Raw genomic sequence first — 20,261 nt, 5'->3', positions numbered from 1 at the left:
CTGTTCAAACAGAGCAGGGAAATTGTGAGGATTTGATGCTGCTGGAATAGAAAGTCAGAGCAGAGATGGGGAGATTGACTGGGATAACAACACTGGAATCAGGGATTTAATGATGGGATGACTCTGCTCCATCTCATAATATTATCAGGCACTGCTTTAAAACCCTCCCAGAGACTCTATAATCAAGTTATTGTTGAAGATGACAAAAGGTTTGGTGCCTGCTCAGCTGTCCTCCCCCAGCTCTTCCCCTTCATCCCCCAAACCCAATTATCCTCTGGTGCTCAGAATTCCCTGATCTGGTTCTGGCCCAGGCTCTGCTGATCCACTCTGGGCTCTGGATGCTGCAGCCACATCCCAGCACTGAGGCTCTGCCAGGACAAGACAGGCTGGGCCCAAGGCAAGGCAGGGACACTGACATGATGAGTTTTGCTCAGGAGCAGCAGGAATTCATGTCCACACACAAAGAACACAATAAAAACACAGCCAGGATTGGGCTGCAATCCTTTACTCATCTTCTCAGAGAAACCAGGCATGGGAACACGTTTGCTCCAGGGCAGAGTGGAGCTCAGAAATGATAAATTTATATTTATATTTATATAAATATATATATTTATATTTGCTTCACACTGGGCAGTCCATAAAGGGGATTCTGGTCCTCTGGAGCCTCAAGCACCCATCTCACCTGAGCTCTGAGGGGCTGGGGCAGTTCCTGAGGTGCCAGGGACAGGTGGAAAAGGGCTGAGCAGCCTCGTGCCCAGGAGCAGCATCTGCACAGGCACAGCAGGGACCAGTGCCAGGGACAGCAGGGTGGGAGGGGAAAATGCAAAGCCCCACAGAGAAGGTTTTTCCTCACATGGAGGGACCATTTGTGACAGTTCCGGTTTCTTTTTCTCTGCTAAATTTGGGATTAACCCACGAGAGTCACAGTTTGTGTTCAGACTTGGGTGTTTATTATTTCTTATCTATTTACAGACTCACGAGCTGTGAGCTCTAAGTAGCAGGTCAGAGAAATGGGATAAAATGGAGAACCTCTAACCCTTTCTAGTATTATTTAAGTGCTAATCCCAATAACGAGGTGACACCTCTATTATTTATATTTCTGACCCAATAATGGCCACCCAAGGCCAGTAATGTGGAAATTACAGAAAACCACCCAAACCCATGAAGAAGAAGGTGAAGAAGAAAAACTTAGACAACCCCTTAAATCTTCTATATTACTTCACAGACATTACTATATACTAAAATCTAAGTTTCTAGGATTTGAACAGAGTTTTGAGGGGCTGGGGCAGTTCCTGAGGTGCCAGGGACAGGTGGAAAAGGGCTGAGCAGCCTCGTGCCCAGGAGCAGCATCTGCACAGGCACAGCAGGGACCAGTGCCAGGGACAGCAGGGTGGGAGGGGAAAATGCAAAACCCCATGGAGAGCTTTAATTAGGAAGTGCATTTAGATGAAAGGAATAGCATTGGAATTTATTATTGGAAGTGTTCAGGAGTCCTTCAAACCCCTGATTCCAGCACCAGGCAGAGTTATCCCCAGATATCCAATCTCCTGACAGGAACCCAACAGGAACCATTGCTGGGAGTCCACAGGGGGCTCAAAAAATTCCCCTTGTGTGGCCAAACCAAACCCTGATAACTCAGAGTTATGCAGCTTGGGGGCCAAATTAAACTGATAACTCTCAATCTGCTCCCTGTCTCCAGTTACAACTTTAATGCCTGGCAAGTTCGAAGCCAGAGCATCCCTGGAATTGTCTGACACGAGTCAGGGGAACTGAGCAACCAAAAGAGGATTCCATAAATAAACAGTGAGGGCAAAGTTGTGGTTGCAGTGCTGATGTCAGGGAGGAGTTTATCTGCAGACAAACTGTTTGTGTAGGGAATGGACAGAGGCCAAACCTGCAGGATAATTGAGGAGTTTCCACTCGAGTTTCTCTCTGGACAATGAGGAAAAACTGAGTTGTGAAAGCAAAGGGTGCTGCACTTCCTGCCCAAGTTCTCAGGGTTATTATTTATTATTTAGTATTTCTGCTCTGCCACTCCACGGGTTTGGTTTCAATGCCTTGTGCAGGTCTGTGAGCACAGAAACAGCAGATTTATTCTATAAACTCTGCAGCTTTCACAGAACCCAAACTCATTCCAGACATGCTCTCACAGCTCAGGCTCACTCCCCAAAGCTGGAGATGCAAACCTGCCATGGAGAACCAGCCCAGAACACTGAAACCACCCCAAATCAACCAGGCCAGGGCTCAGTGCAGCTGCTCAGAGCTGCAGGGGTGTGTTATGTGGGAATTTGGCTGCACAGGAGGTTCATGACTGATGCACAGACCATCACCACACATTCCCCCAGAGCACAGAGCTTCAGGGAGGCAAATTCACAGGTGAAGCCTGCAGGATGTTCAAGGAGAAGAAATCAGTGTTTGTTCTACCCCAGCCAGTGCTCTGGATCTTTCCAGAACCAGCAAACATTTTAATTTTTATATTTTTTTTAAATATAGATACACTGATTCTGTCAGCCAATGACAATATCTGCAGCTTGTGGGAAAACCTGAAGCTTTTGAAAGTTCCAGATTCAGAGAGGCACAACTTGTAAAATCCCAGCAGGGCAGATTCTCCCTGTCCAGCTGGAAGGAGTTGTGTGTGGCCATCCAACCTTCTCTCTCTGCTCTACCACCCCAAAAACACACACAGCTCCTGTCCTGGATCTCTTTTCCTATTCATGGCTTGTCCTGCCCTCCCTCCAGTGGCTGTTATTAATTCCTGGCTGTTGGTTTTATTCCCTGGAGCAGAAACTGGCTTTGTTTTCTCCCTAAAGCACCCCAGAGAGCAAAGGAGCAGCTGCTGGGGGTTGAAAGCACTGCAGAAAGTGCCAATAAAATGAATTCTACAATGATTTGATGAACTGTTGACTGTTCAGATTCGGTTTAGGGTCATTAAAATGTAACTTTATCCTACTTCAAACACATAGGAAGTGCACACACACACAAAGGGCTTGCGGAACTGCTTGATTTTTAATTCTCCCAGGCACATTCAGGTCGTTCTGAGCTGTGGTTGAGTCTGTGGCTGAGGGTCTGTTGTGGTTTGAAAGCAAAACGAGTGAGAGGCTCCAAGTCAGAAATACAATTTAATAAGAAGGAAAAAAGGTAAAAATAAAATAAAATCAATGCAATAATACAAAAGAGCACTGCCAGAGTCAGAACACACCCTGAGCAGGGTGGGGGGAGCAGTCCAGGTGAGGGGCTCTTCCTGAAGCAGTGATCCCACAGAAAGGTCTGGGAGCTCTGCTCCTCTGGGAATCCAGTGGCTCAGGGCTGCTTGTCCTGTCCCAAATCCCAGATTCTCTCCAGGTGGGAATGCTTGGCTCCTCCCCCTGGGCATTGGGAGCATCTCCCAATGGGATGAGGAGTCGTGCAGTGGCTCCTTGATGGCCCATTAAACAGAGAGAGCTCCTGGAGGGAGTTCCCTGTGAGTCCTGGGCAAGGCATTGATGGGCCATGAGCAGAAGAGCCCAAAGGAGGGGCCTGGGAAAACACTGCCCCACCTGGTTCCAACAGCTCATGGGGATGGGGATGGGATAAATACTGTGTGCACATCCTACACCACAACCCAGGACAGGGTCCTCACCTGGAGCTGCAGTTAAAGGCTCAAAAGCCACTCTGGTGCTGGAATCCTTTTGAGAACCCCACAATTATTTCCCAATTAATTCCTCAGGAACCAAAGCTGACAGAAGATTATTTTTAAGGCAGCCTGTGACAGAAAAAACCTTTTGAGTTCTCCACATCCCTTGAGATCACAAATTTTCTCAAGGTTCTCCTGCTTTTAAACCCTGAGGCTGGAAGTTGCTCAGTCCCACCTTCCATCAGCTGGAACAGGGCAAAAGCAGAGACAAAAGTAACTGAAATGCTGCAAAACACTGCCCTGAACCAGCCCCTGGGTCAGAAATGTTAAAGGGATGGGGAATATCACAGGGGTTCTGCCTGAGCCTGTTCAACACACTCTATTCTTGCTTTTAATATCAGTTTAAATTAGAGTCAGTCAGAGATTATTCAGTGTTTCATCCCTTATCGTGTTCAGGAAAAGTCAGAGCCTTCAGTGCTGCTTTCAGAAAAGTCAGATTTTTGCTGAGCTGTGTCAGAACAATGAGGGAGGATGTTGCTGTGTGTACAGGACAGGTGCCTGTATGAGTAAGAGATTATAATGCAGTGAAATATGATGAGCTGAAAGGACAGGGCAGCAAAGCAGGAATTACTCCTAAATCTATTCCTAAAACACAGAGTTATTTAAAAAAACCTATCTCAGATCCTTCATCCAGTCGCTGTCAAAATATCACTGTCTTACAGGGTAAATTGATATTTTTAGATATTTATTTCTTAAATAAATAATTGTGACTATTTGATACAGGTAAACAAGTGGTCAGAGTGTAATGAGCCACATAAATGAGTGTCCAGGCTTTGCAGAGAAATAGCAAAAATTAATTAGAGAGACTCCTCTTCAGGGGTGTTTTGTAAAGCAAAAGGTTTAATAAAGAAAAATAACAAATGTTACAGAAAACAAATGATAAGCCATGCACAGGTGACTGAGAAACCTCTGACACCTTGCTAAAAACACTCCTAAAAATCCTTTTTTTGGGGGGGGCCCTTCCTAAATACCGAATGTTTTAGGAGAGATACAGGGTGTGAAGAATAAGGTCCAATGGGTGCTTATCCCTTGGCCCTGAACCATTTACTGCCAGGAGGGGCTGGAAAAATCCAGGTAAACTTCCTAAAATATCAAACTGAAAGTCTTTCCCTATTAGGAAACACCTGCTGGGGGGTGTGGGGGTGCATCACCATGGATCCATCCCAAATCTTTGTCCCCAACAGGAGGAGAGCTGTCAGCAGGAGCAAGGAATCCATCCTGGGCGACCACGACACCGTCAAGTACCAGCCGGCGGTGCAGGTGGAGGAGGACACCATGGACTTCCCCCTGGAGGACTCTGTGCTGCTGCCCATGGATCCCACCCTGGAGTGCCACAGCCCTCCCCCGGATTACAACTCTGTCGTTCACTACTCGGCCCCTCCAGTTTAGCAGAGCCCCCAGTTCAGTCTGGAGAGGGTCTGCTGTGCCCCCTGGGTGAAATTCCCACAGGGAATCCTGCTGGGAGAATGCTTCACCTGGTTCTTCTGGCAATGCCTCAGAAACAATCCCAAAGTCTCTTTTCTTTAAAGTCCTGCTGCGAGATCTACAATGAGTTAATAACATTTTTTCTGTCAGAGCCATAGAAGGAGGTGTAACCCTGAACTGCTGCCACTCCTTCCCCAGCAGAGCCCCCCAGTCCTGCCCTGCCAGGCTCTGCTGTGCCCCCTGGGTGAAATTCCCACAGGGAATCCTGCTGGGAGAATGCTTCACCTGGTTCTTCTGGCAACGTCTCAGAAACAATCCCAGAGCGTCTTCTCTCTTCTCTTTAAGATCTGCAGTGAATTAATAACATTCTGTCTATCAGAGCCATAGCAGGAGATGTAACCCTGAACTGCTGCCACTCCTTCCCCTGGCTGGGGCTGTAGCAGAGCCCCCCTGCCCTGCCAGGCTCTGCTGTGCCCCCTGGGTGAAATTCCCAAAGGGAATCCTGCTGGGAGAATACTTCACCTGGTTCTTCTGCCACCTCTCCGGTGTGATTGATCAGAAACAATTCCAGAGCATCCCTCTCTTTAAAGTCCTGCTGTGAGATCTGCAGTGAGTTGATAGCATTTTGTCTCTCAGAGCCACAGCAAGAGATGTAACCCTGAACTGCTGCCACTCCTTCCCCAGCAGAGCCCCCAGTTCAGTCTGGAGAGGGTCTGCTGTGCCCCCTGGGTGAAATTCCCACAGGGAATCCTGCTGGGAGGATGCTTCACCTGGTTCTTCTGGCAATGCCTCAGAAACAATCCCAGAGCATTTTCTCTCTTCTCTTTAAAGTCCTGCTGCAAGATCTTCAGTGAGTTGATAACATTTTGTCTCTCAGAGCCACAGCAGGAGCTGTAACCCTGAACTGCTGCCACTCCTTCCCCTGGTTGGGGCTGTAGCAGAGCCCCCAGCCCAGCCTGGAGAGGCTCTGCTGTGCCCTCTGGGTGAAAACACAGGGAATTCTGCTGGGAAAATGCTTCACCTGGTTCTTCTGGCAACACCTCAGAAACAATCCCAGAGCATTTTCTCTCTTCTCTTTAAAGTCCTGCTGCAAGATCTTCAGTGAGTTGATAACATTTTGTCTCTCAGAGCCACAGCAGGAGCTGTAACCCTGAACTGCTGCCACTCCTTCCCCTGGTTGGGGCTGTAGCAGAGCCCCCAGCCCAGCCTGGAGAGGCTCTGCTGTGCCCTCTGGGTGAAATACAGAGAATTCTGCTGGAAAAATGCTTCACCTGGTTCTTCTGGCAATGCCTCAGAAACAATCCCAGAGCATTTTCTCTCTTCTCTTTAAGATCTGCAGTGAGTTGATAACATTTTGCCTCTCAGAGCCACAGCAGGAGCTCTAACCCTGCACTGCTGCCACTCCTTCCCCCTGCACTGGCCCTGGCAGATCCACAGGTTCCTGCGTTCCCATTTCTCTCTCCATCAGGGTCATGCCAAGCTGGGTGGGAACACAAGATCCAAGCTGCTGTGAAAAGCAACGTTTTCACGTTAAACCTTCAATATATAGCCAAGGAAAAGTCGGTTATATTAGTTTGTCTGGGAAGTCTCTTTGTGTCCTTTGCTGACACATCCTGCAGGGACTCCCTGTTGAGTGTTTTGGGCATGGAGAAAAGCTGAAATTGAAACTCCCATCCCAACCTGGGATTTCACCTCCTGAGATATTTTGCAGTCCAAGATATTTTGGATTTAACAATTCCCACTCCTAAAGATGGCACGGCCCAGAGCAAGCTGGGAGTGCCCCTGTGCTGCTCTTTTGGGCACACAGGGTGGTTAAATCTGATGCTCTGGGCTTTTTCCCTTGTTCAAACAGCAGTTTATTCCACAGACACGCAATAAGAAACCTTGCTGGAGATGAATCTGTGCTGGCTGCAAGGCAAAATCGCTGCCTTAAAAGTAACAACCTCCTCAAGTCAAGCAGAATTTCCTCAGCTCACACACAGACATTTTGAAGAACTGTATGAAACTCTCATTAATTCTCTCAGAAAACTCTCATCACCAGCACGAGGGTCACACAAAAAAACTCACACACACCCCTGAGGCAGCAGGGCAGTGGAATTTTTATGTTTCCTTTCTGCATAAAAGCTATTTACTAAAACAACACACAAAACAAAACAAAACAAAAAAGCATTTCCTGTGGATTTTGTGGTGGGTCCCCAAGGGTTGGAGCCTGGGGACACTCTCCTTGTTAAACTGCAAATTTATGTGATACAGGTTTATCTCTGACTGTCTTGCCAAGGTTAATGCTGGTGTCATATGCAAACCTTTCCTGGTTTGGGGTAATTCAAAGGTTTTGTTGCAGCAGGACTGAAAGGGTCACAAATTCTTCAGTGAGACCTTCACTAGTCCCTGCCCTGGATCTCTGTGTGGCAGGGACTGTGCCCTGAGCATCATCACACAAGCAAATAATCCATCAAAGCAGCAAATAATCCTCAGCCTTTCACTCCTTAACAATCTGAGCTGGCTTTAACACTTAAGAATGGAAAGATCTGCAGGTTGCAAGGAGAGAAAAAAAAAAAAAAAAAAAAAAAAACAAACCAGGATGAACAAGATGTTCACTGACAGCCAGGGCTGAAACTTCCTGAGTTACAAACTGATCTGTAAATGGCTCCCTGTGCAGCTTCCTCCAATCTCTGCACAACCTTTTCTTCCTTGATTTGGAATCTTCAGCAGAAAAAATGAATTTTTCCCCACGATTCAGACTGGAGGGGGGTGAAACCCAAGCCTGGCAAAATGAGGATGTTAACAGCTGCACAGGGGAGTTTTCTGCACCAGTGCTCACACTGGGCTGTGCTGAAAGAATCACAAACAAGCCTCAGGTATTATTATTATTATTGTTATTATTATCAAAGGGGAAAAACAAATCCCCAAACCCCACGCCACGTTAACTGTGAACTCTCAAGCACCTGAAGGATGAGGAGCTGCAACTGATTTTTTTTTTTTCTTCTTCTCCTCGACTTCAGAGCTGCTCATTCATCACCTGCAGCCCCTCCCCAGCTCACCTGCAGACAGGTGTGGGCTGGAGTTGCTTCATGGTCATTTTTTGCACTGCTTTGTATATTTTAGTACCTGTGTATTTAAGTAGAGCTGGTCAGAGAAGAGAAGAAACTACTGGGAAAGGATCCTGATGAGATTGAATTCTGAGAGAATTCTGATTGGATTGGTTTTGTCATCAAACATCTATTTAGCTATCTACAGCTCTGATCGAGCAATCAATGAGTTCTTGTGGAAATAAATCATTGATGAAGCCAAGGAAAAGGAGGTGCAGACAGAGTGTGTTGGCCCTGCTGCTGATGGCCTGGAGGTGTTTGTCACTGCACCTTGAGCTGGGGGTGAAAAACCTTCCCTGAGGAACTCTGAGATGTGGGAACAAATCCTGCACAGTGCTCTGGGGGGGAATGGGGAGCTGTGCTGAGCCTGTCTGCAGGATGAGCTGAGGGGTTTCTGCAGGACCAGAGGGGTTTCTGCAGGAGCTGAGGGGTTTCTGCAGGAGCTGAGGGGTTTCTCCAGGAGCAGAGAGGTTTCTGCAGGAGCTGAGGGGTTTCTGCAGGATGAGCTGAGGGGTTTCTGCAGGAGCTGAGGGGTTTCTCCAGGAGCTGAGGGGTTTCTCCAGGAGCTGAGGGGTTTCTGCAGGAGCAGAGAGGTTTCTGCAGGAGCAGAGAGGTTTCTGCAGGAGCAGAGGGTATTTTCCAGGAGCTGAGGGGTTTCTCCAGGAGCAGAGGGGTTTCTCCAGGAGCAGAGGGGTTTCTCCAGGACCAGAGGAGTTTCTCCAGGAGCAGAGGAGTTTCTGCAGGAGCTGAGGGGTTTCTGCAGGAGCAGAGAGGTTTCTGCAGGAGCAGAGGGGTTTCTGCAGGAGCAGAGAGGTTTCTCCAGGAGCTGAGAGGTTTCTGCAGGAGCTGAGGGGTTTCTGCAGGAGCAGAGGGGTTTCTCCAGGAGCTGAGGGGTTTCTGCAGGAGCAGAGAGGTTTCTCCAGGAGCAGAGGGGTTTCTGCAGGAGCTGAGGGGTTTCTGCAGGATGAGCTGAGGGGTTTCTGCAGGAGCTGAGGGGTTTCTCCAGGAGCAGAGGGGTTTCTGCAGGATGAGCTGAGAGGTTACTCCAGGAGCTGAGAGGTTTCTCCAGGAGCAGAGGCACAGGAGGGATTTTGGGGGCCCCTCTCAGTATCAAACATCAGCCTTGCTGTGCCCCCTGAAATGAGGAAACAGGGAATAAGCTCCAGATGTTTGTTTGAGCCCCAAATCTGAGAGCTCCTCTGCATTTTCCTGAGCAGATCCAGCAATAAAAGGGACTGACTGATGTTTGGGCAGCTGTTTTCAGTGTTAATGAGTGGAAGATTTTTATATTATTTTTTTTTTCCTCCTTATAGTAAATGTAACAAGCGAAAGTATTGCCTAAAAAAAAATATTATTGAACATATTCTATTTTATCTACTAATATTTTGTTTGTCCTTCTCTCACCTCCCTTAATTTAATTATTGTTCTTTTCTTCCAACGATGTATATAATGTATCCTATAGCAACAAATATAGTAACTCATTTATATGGTAATATTTGTAACACTTTAGTTCCAAAAAAAGAAAGAAATACCTAAATGTAACAGAATTAAGTATTTTACTAAACATTTCACTAATGCTTGCAGGCCAGGCTCCAGTTTACAGTGCCCCACTAGTGCCATGGCTCTCTTGGCTGGGAGTGTCTCTGCCTCTCACTTCTTCTCCACATTATTTAGTTCCACTTTAGGAAAACAGGAATCTGGAGGGATTTGGCAGGTTTATCTCATTCCTGGAAGTGTTAAAGGTGAGGGATTTCCACTGCCTGGGTTTTTTTTTAATGAGGTTTGGCTAGAGGATTAGAAGGGGGTAAATCATTGCAATGATGTGATGTTTATTATTATTTTTATTTTCAGACTTCTCAGGGATTCTTACTCGACTCCTGTCTGCCAGCTGCTTTCTCTAACTCAGCTCAGTGGGATCTGTATTAACATGAACCTTTATTTCCTTTGATGGTGCTCACTCTCCTACTGGTTTTGTGCTCCTGGAGCCCAGAGAATCAGGGCAAAGGAGCTCAGAGCTCTTTGTGGAACTGTTTTGTCTTTTCTCCAACAATCACCTCCCACTCTGGTGTCCGAGTGCCTTCACCTGCATGTTCTTCTTCAGGCTGGTGGTTGTGACAACCTCCTGCCTCCTCTTTTCTCTGTTTTTCTTATTGTTTTTCAGGCTGGTGGTTGTAACAACCTCCTGCCTCCTCTTTTCTCTGTTTTTCTTATTGTTTTTCAGGCTGGTGGTTGTAACAACCTCCTGCCTCCTCTTTTCTCTGTTTTTCTTATTGTTTTTCAGGCTGGTGGTTGTAACAACCTCCTGCCTCCTCTTTTCTCTGATTTTTTATCTGTTTCTTGTTGTTTTTTTTGCTCTCCCAGTCCCTTTGCATTGCTTTGCTCTGCCTTTCCCATAAGATCAGCTATAGGATCATCCTATAAACTGCTCTTTATCCTTTCCTTGCAGAGGCTCAACTAGAGAATCTAAAGCAACTTTTTCACATTAAACCCTCAATATATAACCAAGGAAAAAAAAAAAACTAGGTTGTATTAGTTTGTCTCTTTGTGTCCTTCCCTGAATGGAGAAGCTTTTTTTTTTTTTAATCTACTGATTTTTCAATGTTGGTGTTTGGAGCAAAATTCAGGCTGGTGACTTGTGTGAGTCTGATTTTTCTCAGAGTCCTTTCCTCAAACAATGAGGTTTCTGTAAGGTTTTTCCCAAGTTTTCCCCACAGGAAGGGGATTCCCAGCAAGATGTGACCCAAATATCTGTTTGGGCTATCAAGAAAATTAGATAAAAACTCAAAATCTGAGTAATGGTGTCAAACAAACCCACCTGGCCCATCCCAGCCTTGGGGATGAGAGTTGGGCTCCAGGATCCCTCAATCCCACCAGGAATTGTGTTATCAGCTTTCCCTGAGCACAGGAATTGCTCAGGATCAATATCACACTCTAGAGGGTTTTTTGTGTTTTGGGTTTGTTTTGTTTTGTTTTGTTTTGTTTTTTTTCTTATCAAAACACAAAAGACAGCAATAATTCCAATAATTCTTTTCTTCTTTTTTTTTTTTTTCTCCCTGAAAATGTAATGGCCAAACTCTGGGATCCATTTTCCTGTTTTTTTTTTTTTTACTGCACCACAAAAGAACAGAAAGGATTTTGCCAAATTTATGGCACCAGCTCCATCTCACACAAGCAAAATTCAGGGAAGAATTTGAGATTTGGCTCTCTCAGTGTCCAGGGGACTGTGGAGGTGTTGAGCCCAAGCACTGGGTGGTTTGTTTGACATTATTATTATTTCCATTTTTGTGAGCACAGAATGGAAAATTTGCTGGCCTGGATCAGTTGGGACCACAGGGGTTAGAGGGAGAAAAATGTGGGATGCACTGAGCAGTGTCCTGCTCAATTCATTTTTCCTTAGACCTTGAGTTGTCAAAGCAACCCCTGAAAAATAAAATAAAATAAAAAAATATAAAAAACAGCAGTAACTTGGGACCTACAGAAATAAAGTAAGGAAAACTGGGAAAAGCCAGGAACTTGGGACTTACAGAAATAAACCAAGTGCCGTGTTCAAATCCACCAGGGAATGTTTGTCTGCCATGTTCCTGTCTGAAGAATGTATGCACTGAAAACAAGGCTTTCTTATGTAGTCAAAAATTGTACTGTATCTATTAACCAAAAAAAAAAATAAAAATAAAAATAAAAAGATTCTATATTTATACAGCCCAAGGCTCCTTTGTGTCATCTCTTGGTTTGAAAAGCCTTGTGCTTGAAGCAGAATAAAAATAAATAATGCAATAGTTTGGGGAGATTTTTATTTTTATTTTTTTTTTGCAAGGCATAGATCTCATCCAGATTTCTACAGGGGGTTCCAAAGTTAGGACAGAGGATGACACAGGGCTCAGGGGGAACTGCCCACTGAGTTGGCTCAAAAGATTCACAGATTTCTGAAAAAAAAAAAAATGGGCAAAGATTCACAGACCTCTCAAAAAAAAAAAAAAAAAAAAAAAAAAAGAAAATGGGCAATTTGCTGGAGAAATGCACCAAAGCAGCTGCTGCCCATGGAATTCCACACAGACATTGTGTTAAAATATCTCAATAAATGGGGCTGGGAGAGAAAAAAAATCACAATTCTGCATTCTAATGACAGCCCATGGTCACCAAAGTGTGTCTGGATAAAAGATAATCTGCAGAACATGAGAATATCTGGGGCTTGTTCAGCCTCAGAATTCCTTGGCTTGCCATAATGTTCTAAAAAGGACACCATTAAGTAAATACTTCCCAATATTTTACTGAATTATCTTTTGAATGAATTCTGCGCTGTTAAAACACAGAATATTCCACGCTCTCCATTTGTAGTGAAGGTTTAACATTCAGAATGCCAAGGGGAAACAAAAAAATCTCCCAGCTCCATCCAAATGCAGCAGACCTGCTGCCATTTTCCTCACCAGCTGCCTGGTTTTTCTGCAATTCCATTCCCATTCCTCTTTCCACTTCGGTGGCACAGTGAGTAACCACCAGCAGAAAAAAAAAAAAAAAGAAAAAAAAGAGATTTTTTTTAATTTAACATAGCGACAAATACCACTTTCTACTCACGGCTTAAAATAAATACTGATATTAAAAAAAAACAACTTAAAAAAAAGAAATGTGTGAAAATTTCAGAGCCATTCTTCCATTAGCAGCCCTGAAAGTTATCAGGCTGTGGATTTTCCCACTCACATTAAAAACCTACAGAGCACTCAAAGTCACTTCAAACATTTTAACTTCTCTCTTCATTCCCCCCAGTTCCAAACAATCCTGGAAATAAGTGCCTAAATTATACATGTCATTTGAAATGCAGCAATCTCCTTATAAATGAGCAGGAATGTTATTTTTTTTTCTGTAAAACTGGAAGGATGTTTTGATTCTTTACGTAAGGCGTGAGTCAGCGCCGGCCCTCCCGCGGAAACCCGCGCAACGGGAGGGGAAACAAAGTATACACAGAATTCACCCTGTGCTGCTTTTAGCACTAAATCTGAATTATTAATCATTTGTGGGAGGGGCCTTGCTGCAGCCTGGATATAGGGAAGGGATGTGGGGGAAAAGGGACAATGTTGGGAATGAAGAAATGGGAGTTTTGCTCGTAGGTCACGGCCACTAAATGTAACTTTTTACTTTTGCTGGATGGGATGGAAATATTTCTGTTTTTACAGCAGGAGTGTGTAGAGAGGCTGTAGGAGCATCTAAATGTGAATTATTAATCACTGGTGGGAGGGGCCTTGCTGCAGCCAGGCTACAGGGAAGGGATTTGGGGAAAATGGGATGACAATGGGAATGAAGAAATGGGAGTTTTGCTCGTAGGACTTGGACAGCGGATGTAATTTCTCCATCTTTACTTCTGCTGGATGGGATGGAAAAGATTTTTGCTTTTACAGCAGGAGCATCTAAATGTGAATTATTAATCACTGGTGGGAGGGGCCTTGCTCTAACCAGGCTACAGGGAAGGGATTTGGGGGAAAAGGGACAACGTTGGGAATGAAGAAATGGGAGTTTTGCTCATGGGTCTCGGCCACTAAATGTAACTTTTTACTTTTCCTTACTTCTGCTGGATGGGATGGAAAAGATTTTTGTTTTTACAGCAGGAACATCTAAATGTGAATTATTAATCACTGGTGGGAGGGGCCCTGGTACAGCCAGGCTATGGGGAAGGGATGTGGGGGAAAAGGGACAATGTTGGGAATGAAGAAATTGGAGTTTTGCTTGTGGGTCTTGGCCAGTGAATGTAACTTCTTCATCCTTTACTTCTGGTGGATTGGATAGGAAAGATTTTTTTTACAGCAGGAGCGTGCAGAGAGGCTGTAGGTGCATCTAAATGTGAATTATTAATCACTGGTGGGAGGGAGCCTGGTACAGCCAGGCTACAGGGAAGGGATCTGGGGGAAAAGGGACGACGTTGGGAATGCAGAAATGGGAGTTTTGCTCGTAGGACTTGGTCAGCGGGTGTAACTTCTCCATCCTTTACTTCTGCTGGATGGGATGGAAAAGATTTTTTTTTTTTTTTTTTTTTTTTTTTTACAGCAGGAGCATGTAGAGAGGCTGTAGGAACATCCATGGATGGCAGGGAGAGGGAACTCTGCAGAGCTGAGATATTCTAGAAACACGTGGGTTTATTGCAGGGGTTGTGGGTAAAAAGGGCTTTGCCTTCAGCCACCAGCCTGGGCTGGAGGGAACCCCAAAGAGAGAGGGAGAGAGAGAGGGTAAGAGGTAAGAGAGGTAAGAGAGGTGGCAGGGGCAAGAGACCGAGGTCCTTGTTCCAATCCATTCTATCTCCTTTTGTGTTGAATATTCTAATTTACAGTGACCAACCGGCGCGAGATACAAAACCTACAGACTTTACCTGCAGCCCATGAGAACTGCTCTATCAACATATCACGCTGTATTCTAAACTCTAAAAGCTATTTTCTTATCTACCTTTTCCCCATACCTTGGAAGGCTGCCCCCTTGAGTCTCTTGGTGTCCCTTTGTTTGTTATCACTCAACCCATCTCCCATTTAATCACTTCCTGCCTGCCATGATCACATCTCAGCTTTCATTTCTATTCCACTCACAGGTTTTACATTTTCAGTATTTCTTGCCAGGCAATCACATTTGTAAGCTTTTCCTGTCTCATCTTTCCCAACAAGAGGCCAGGTCAGAAAATCTCAGCCTAAAGTATCGAAGCTTGGTTGGCTTTGGGTGATAAGAATCCCGGGAGAAAATAAGGACCAGCAAGAGGAAGATTTAGGATTAAGATAAACAGATTTGGTGCTGGTGGCATTTAGAAATCTGAGAAGAGAATCCAGCTGATTTCCAGCCAGAGCCTTTTTTCCTTCCTCCCATAATCAGCCTTAACTTGAGAGGGTTTATAAAGTGCAAAGGTGCAGAAAGAGCAGAAAATGCTGCTCATTTCCAGTGCTTTGGGCAGCAGATGATAATGCTGTGACAGAACCTTCCAGGGGCTCCCAGCACACATCCCATGGCACATGGAATGTCCCCTGTGGCTGCACTGATGGGCTGGCTCTGTGTGGGGAGTGGGAGAAACCCTGCAAGGACCATAAAATGACCATTATTTTGTCAGCACAGTCAGCAATGAGTCCCAGTGGTTCCTACAGCCTGGTGAGATTCATTAAAGCTCCGAGAGGAGAAACTGCTCTGTCTAAACTCCTCCAGGTGTGATATTTCACTTCACCTCCCTCCATAAGGCACAAAGTCCCCTCTCTGTCCCTCTGCTCTCTGCGGGCAGTGAGGACTTTACTCCACGTCTGCACCAACCACAAGGGCAGAGTAACGTGGCTTCTAAATAGTCCTGGTCCAGATTTCCTCAAGGAGCCTTTCAGAGAGGGCTCTGCCTCCCAGGAAGGAGCAGGACTGAAGCTGTTGTAATATCAAATGTCAGGATAATGAAATAAATTAGGAGAGTTTGTCCCTTGTGGTGCTCACCCTGAGTTTTACCCCACACAGAACCCCTGGGGCTGATTCCAGCCTCACTGAGCACAAAAAACACCCACTAAATAAGAAATTTTTCCTCTGAGCTTTAAGCTGTTCACCTTCTGGGGCCAGAGATTTTTTTTCTTCAGAGTGTGAGCTGACCACAGAGGAGCTCAGGAGTTACCCTGTCAGACATTCCCAGGGAAGGAGCTTTGGTTGAAACGAGAACCTGCAGCACTCAGTGAAAAATGAGCAATTTTTGCAAACCCAGCTTAGGAAGGTGCAGGAATAGATGTCCACAGGGTGCTCTAGTCCAAATCCATTTGGATTTAGATGCTGCAGGATTAAGCCCATCTCTTGCATACTGAGGGCAAACTGCAGCTCACAGGTGGTTCAGTGATCTGGCCCATCCAAACAAAGCCAAAAAACACTCTTTTAAATATTAAAAGTGACATCAAGAACCTTATGACACTCACTGAGGACAAACCCTGCACTCGAGGAGGACTAAACCCCCTCTGTGACACATTTTGGGGCTGACTGACCCAGCTCTGTGCAGGAGGGATGAGTTTGGTCCTTTCCAGCCTGGATATTCCAAGAGCCAAGTCTGAGTCACTATTTCATCCTCACAGGCAGCAAATCACCAGGATAAACCCCAAACCACACAGACCTGGCCTTTCCAAACAGTGGAGATGAGGTTGGTGACTCACCTGGAGCCTCAGCAGAGCTCTGGGAATCCTGGAAAGTGGAGCCTGTTAATAATTAACGACTTTTTTGTCTCTATCCAGACAAAAGATGCAACAACACTGATCTCACCCAGCAGAGCGAAACAAAAAAAATGACATTTTTCTTGTGTAAAGACAAGCCTAAGTTGGTTTTTCTAAGAAAACTCCCACGCAATTTTTATCTCACAGTTTCATGGATACTCTTGTGTTTTTTGTCTTTTCCTCCTGCTTCTCTGCTTCACTTCCAGTTAATAAACACTCAATGTTCTCTCATGGCAGAACTGATGGATTTACATAAATATTTTTAAATATTTAAATATTGATAAATAAATATTGATATTAGACATCAGCTACTCATGTCCACTCTATTAATTGTGACTTCCCCAGATCTCCTTCAGGGAAAAGACTCATAATGCAATATTCCTCTGGAAAGTCACGTTTCCAAAATTAAATCAAATCAAATTCTTGAAGTTGTTATAGAAAGTTTTTTTAAAAAACTGAGTGTTCTTTGCAGATGAAGCAGGAATTTTTCTCTCTGATGCCATGTGGGGGAAAAGAGGCCCAAGCACCTGCCAGTAATAAACTGATCCTTGTCTGACTCAGACATGATGAGAATTTCTGCTTTTACCAAGATCTTTTTTCTGCTCATATTTTTTACAGCAAAAACTTTGTAATTCCTGGCTTCTCCCTCTTGTCTTTCTTTCTCCCCCTGTAACGTTGTTAAGGAAAAAATTCAAGGCTGACAGGAGGCAGGATCAAAGAGAGCAGAGCATAACGAAATCCTTGTTTATCCACTAAAGAAAACTCATCCCTGGCACTCCCGTATTTAGGGCTTTGCCTTCTGCAGGACTTTTTAAAGCCTCAGTGGATCTTTGGGGGCCAACAGAACAAACCTGGCATCTCTGGACTGCTCATCTCAGAGCAGCAGTTGTTATTTTTAAACTGGAACCATTGTCACAGCGAATTCCTCAAAATCCCAAAGGTTAAGCTGTTTTTCATAACTACGCATTAAAAAAAAAAAAAAAAAAAAAAAAAGAAGGAAAAAAAAAAAGAAACGACAACCAACCAAGAACTTTATTATTTTCTGCGAGAGTTTTGACCTTTTATTCATGTATATTTTTCAAAGCCGGCCCTGCACTGTTTATGCCCCGAGCTAGAATGTCACAAGCCATTTTTGCAGGGAGCAGAAACACAGAGACAGGCGGGGTGAGGCAAAGGGAGAGCAGGTGGAAAAAAGGGGGTGAGAGGGGAGAAACAAAGGGGATCAAGGTAATGAGCTCCTCAATCTTGTCTGGGATGGACAGGATTGTGTTCCTGTCTGCAACCAGCACCAAACCCCTCCTGACACAAGGTGGAGATGTGTGGGGCTGATGGAATGGTTTCATAGGTTTTTTAGTTGTAAGTTTGATGTGATTTGGACTTTAACCCCAGCCAGGTAAAACTCCTGTCTTTGAATGTTCTTATCAGAAGTTGATAAGAGTTACCAAGGCAACCCAATCCTCTGCCCAGAGTTTCGGTCATCCCATTGTCTTTCTCCCTCATCTCAATGCATCTCCCCTCCCCACCCATCATCTCCCAGGCCCGAAACCTTCAGGAGAGGTGTCTGACAGTGATTGGTGGATCTCCCAGGACCCCATCCCAATTTACCTGATTTGTTGATGTTGTGAATTGTGGGGGTGCTGAAATTGTCTCATAGGTTTTTTAGTTGTAAGTTTGATGTGATTTGGACTTTAACCCTAGCCAGGTAAAGTTCTTGTCTTGGATTGTTCTTATCAGAAGTTGATAAGAGTTACCAAGGCAACCTAATCCTCTGCCCAGAGTTTCTGTCATCCTATTGTATTTTCCCCCCCCACGTCCATCATCCCCCAGGCCCCAAAACCTTCAGGAGAGGTGTCGGACAGTGATTGGTGGATCTCCCAGGACCTCATTCCAATTTACCTGATTTATTGATGTTTGTGTATTGCATTTGGCCTTACCCACCTTGCTTTGTTTCATTGGTTTTGCAACTTGTGTCCACCCCTGAGATTTCTGGTGAACAAAAACCCCTCACAAACCAGGCCCTGGGTCACTCTCCAGAGGCACAGGCCTGGGACCAGGGACTGTCCCTGTGATCCCCAAATAAAACCTTCTTCCTGAGCCTTAAGAGTGTCCCCTCTTTCAAACCACGGCCGTGACAGCGAAGGCAAAGGTGCTGCAGAGCCAAGAGCCACGCAAGGTCCTGTTGGGGCGTATCAGAGCTGGCAGGGTGGTCCAGCCCAACGCTGGGCTGGCCTGAGAGACAGAGACACGAAGCAACAGAGATGAAAGTGAGACACGACTCCGTGAAGGACAAGGAGGGTGTGGAGTGGAGCCAAACCTTCATCCCCCCCAGCCCTGGATCCAGATCTGCCCATCACAAGTGACTCCTTGCCTGGCTGATGGGTTGTTTCTGAACCCAGAGGTTACAGCAGCAATTCCTCCTGCTGTCAGGATGAGTCACCCAGCGCAGACACTGACACCTATTGGCTCAGCAGCCCTCCTCTGCTGAATGGGATTTTCCTCTCTGCTGATGAAACACTCTTTGGCCTTGATGTTAATCCGTGGATCTGTGAGATCCCAGATGCCTCCAGGATGCTGCAATAAATGGGACGTGCCAACAGATTGCAAAGGAGAGTGAGGTTGTTGTCATTGTCTTCTTCTTCGTCTTCTTCTTCTTTGTCTTCTTCTTCTTCGTTGTCGTTTTCTTCTTTGTCATCGTCATTGTCTTTTTCTTCTTCCTCCTCCTCTTCTTCTTCCTCTTCTTCTTCTCCTTCCTCTCATCCTTCTCCTTCTCCATCTTCATCATTGTCGTCTTCATCGTTTTCTCCTTCTTCTTCTTCTCCTTCTCCTTCTCCTTCTCTTTCTCCATCTTCTTCATCATCATCATCTTCTTCACCGTTTTCTCCTTCTTCTTCTTCTTCTCCTTCTCCTTCTCCATCTTCTTCTTCATCATCATCTTTGTCTCCTCCTCCTCCTCCTCCTCCTCGTCCTTCTTCTTCTTCTTCATCTTCTTTTTCTCCTTCTCCTTCTCCCTCCTCTCCTCCTTCTCTGTCTTCTTCTTCATCATCATTTTCTTCATAGTTTTCTTCTTAGTTTTCTTCTTCTTCGTCATCTTCTCCTTCTCTTTCTCCTTCTCTTTCTCTTTCTCCTTCTCCCTCCTCCCCTGTTTCCACACAAGGTGCCCCAAAGGTGTCATCACCTGGAGGGAAATCCAGATACAGCTCCCACCAAAGCAGCAAAACAAACCAGACCATCAGAACCTGGCCTGGCTTTCCAGTTTTTCACTATTTTAGTTCCCCACCGTATTTGGGAGCTGGGAAATCTAGGAAATTCAAACCAATTCAAAACAATTTTCTCCAAAGGCAGACAAATTTTGTGAGCACAGCACAAGTTACCCCAAAAATATGAAAAAAATCTCAATAAAGGGCAGCATAAATCCAAAAATGGATTCATGACCCTCCTTTTGCTTTTTAAAACTCAATGTAAGTTTGAAATCTGGGAAGAAACATTCCCTAGGCTGCTTTTGGTGGGGTTTATCTTCCCACAGTCCAGAATTCAGCTCACCATTCCCAGCTTTGGGTTGGGATCAGCCTTTGCTGCTGCTCTGGAGGGAACAGACACATTTATGGCTATTATTTATATTTTATTTATTTATTTATTTAAATTATTGATAGAAAAAGATTCCCTCCTAAAAAACCAGGCCCAGAAAAGCTCAGGGCAGACTTGGACAGGCACAGGTGGTCTTTGAACAGGCACAAACTCACCTGGCAGGATTTTTTTTGCAGCTCTCCCCATCATCAAATGTGATTGTGAATTCACATCAGGATGGAATTAGGAAAATGATCCTGCAAGGAGATAATTTGAATTATAATTTGAGATAATTTGCAAAACCAGCTCTTATTGATGGGAAGT

At 45.1% G+C, this 20,261-nt stretch overlaps 1 protein-coding gene across 1 annotated transcript in view; it reads left to right on the top strand.

The window, feature by feature from the left end:
- The window catches only part of LOC310917752 (vascular endothelial growth factor receptor kdr-like), a 129,413-nt gene extending 123,975 nt beyond the window's left edge, over window positions 1–5,438 (top strand). Inside the window, exon 30 of the mRNA XM_083876262.1 lies at window positions 4,858–5,438. Coding sequence (XP_083732388.1) covers window positions 4,858–5,062 — 205 coding nt within the window. The 3' untranslated portion in view covers window positions 5,063–5,438. The remainder of the gene's footprint in view (window positions 1–4,857) is intronic.
- Window positions 5,439–20,261: the final 14,823 nt, after the last annotated feature.

This window comes from Zosterops lateralis (assembly GCF_965231275.1).
Source record: "Zosterops lateralis genome assembly, chromosome: 21".
Lineage (NCBI taxonomy): Eukaryota > Metazoa > Chordata > Aves > Passeriformes > Zosteropidae > Zosterops > Zosterops lateralis.
The sequence above is the reverse complement of the archived record's forward strand: the minus strand, read 5'-3'. Positions and strand labels throughout refer to the sequence as shown.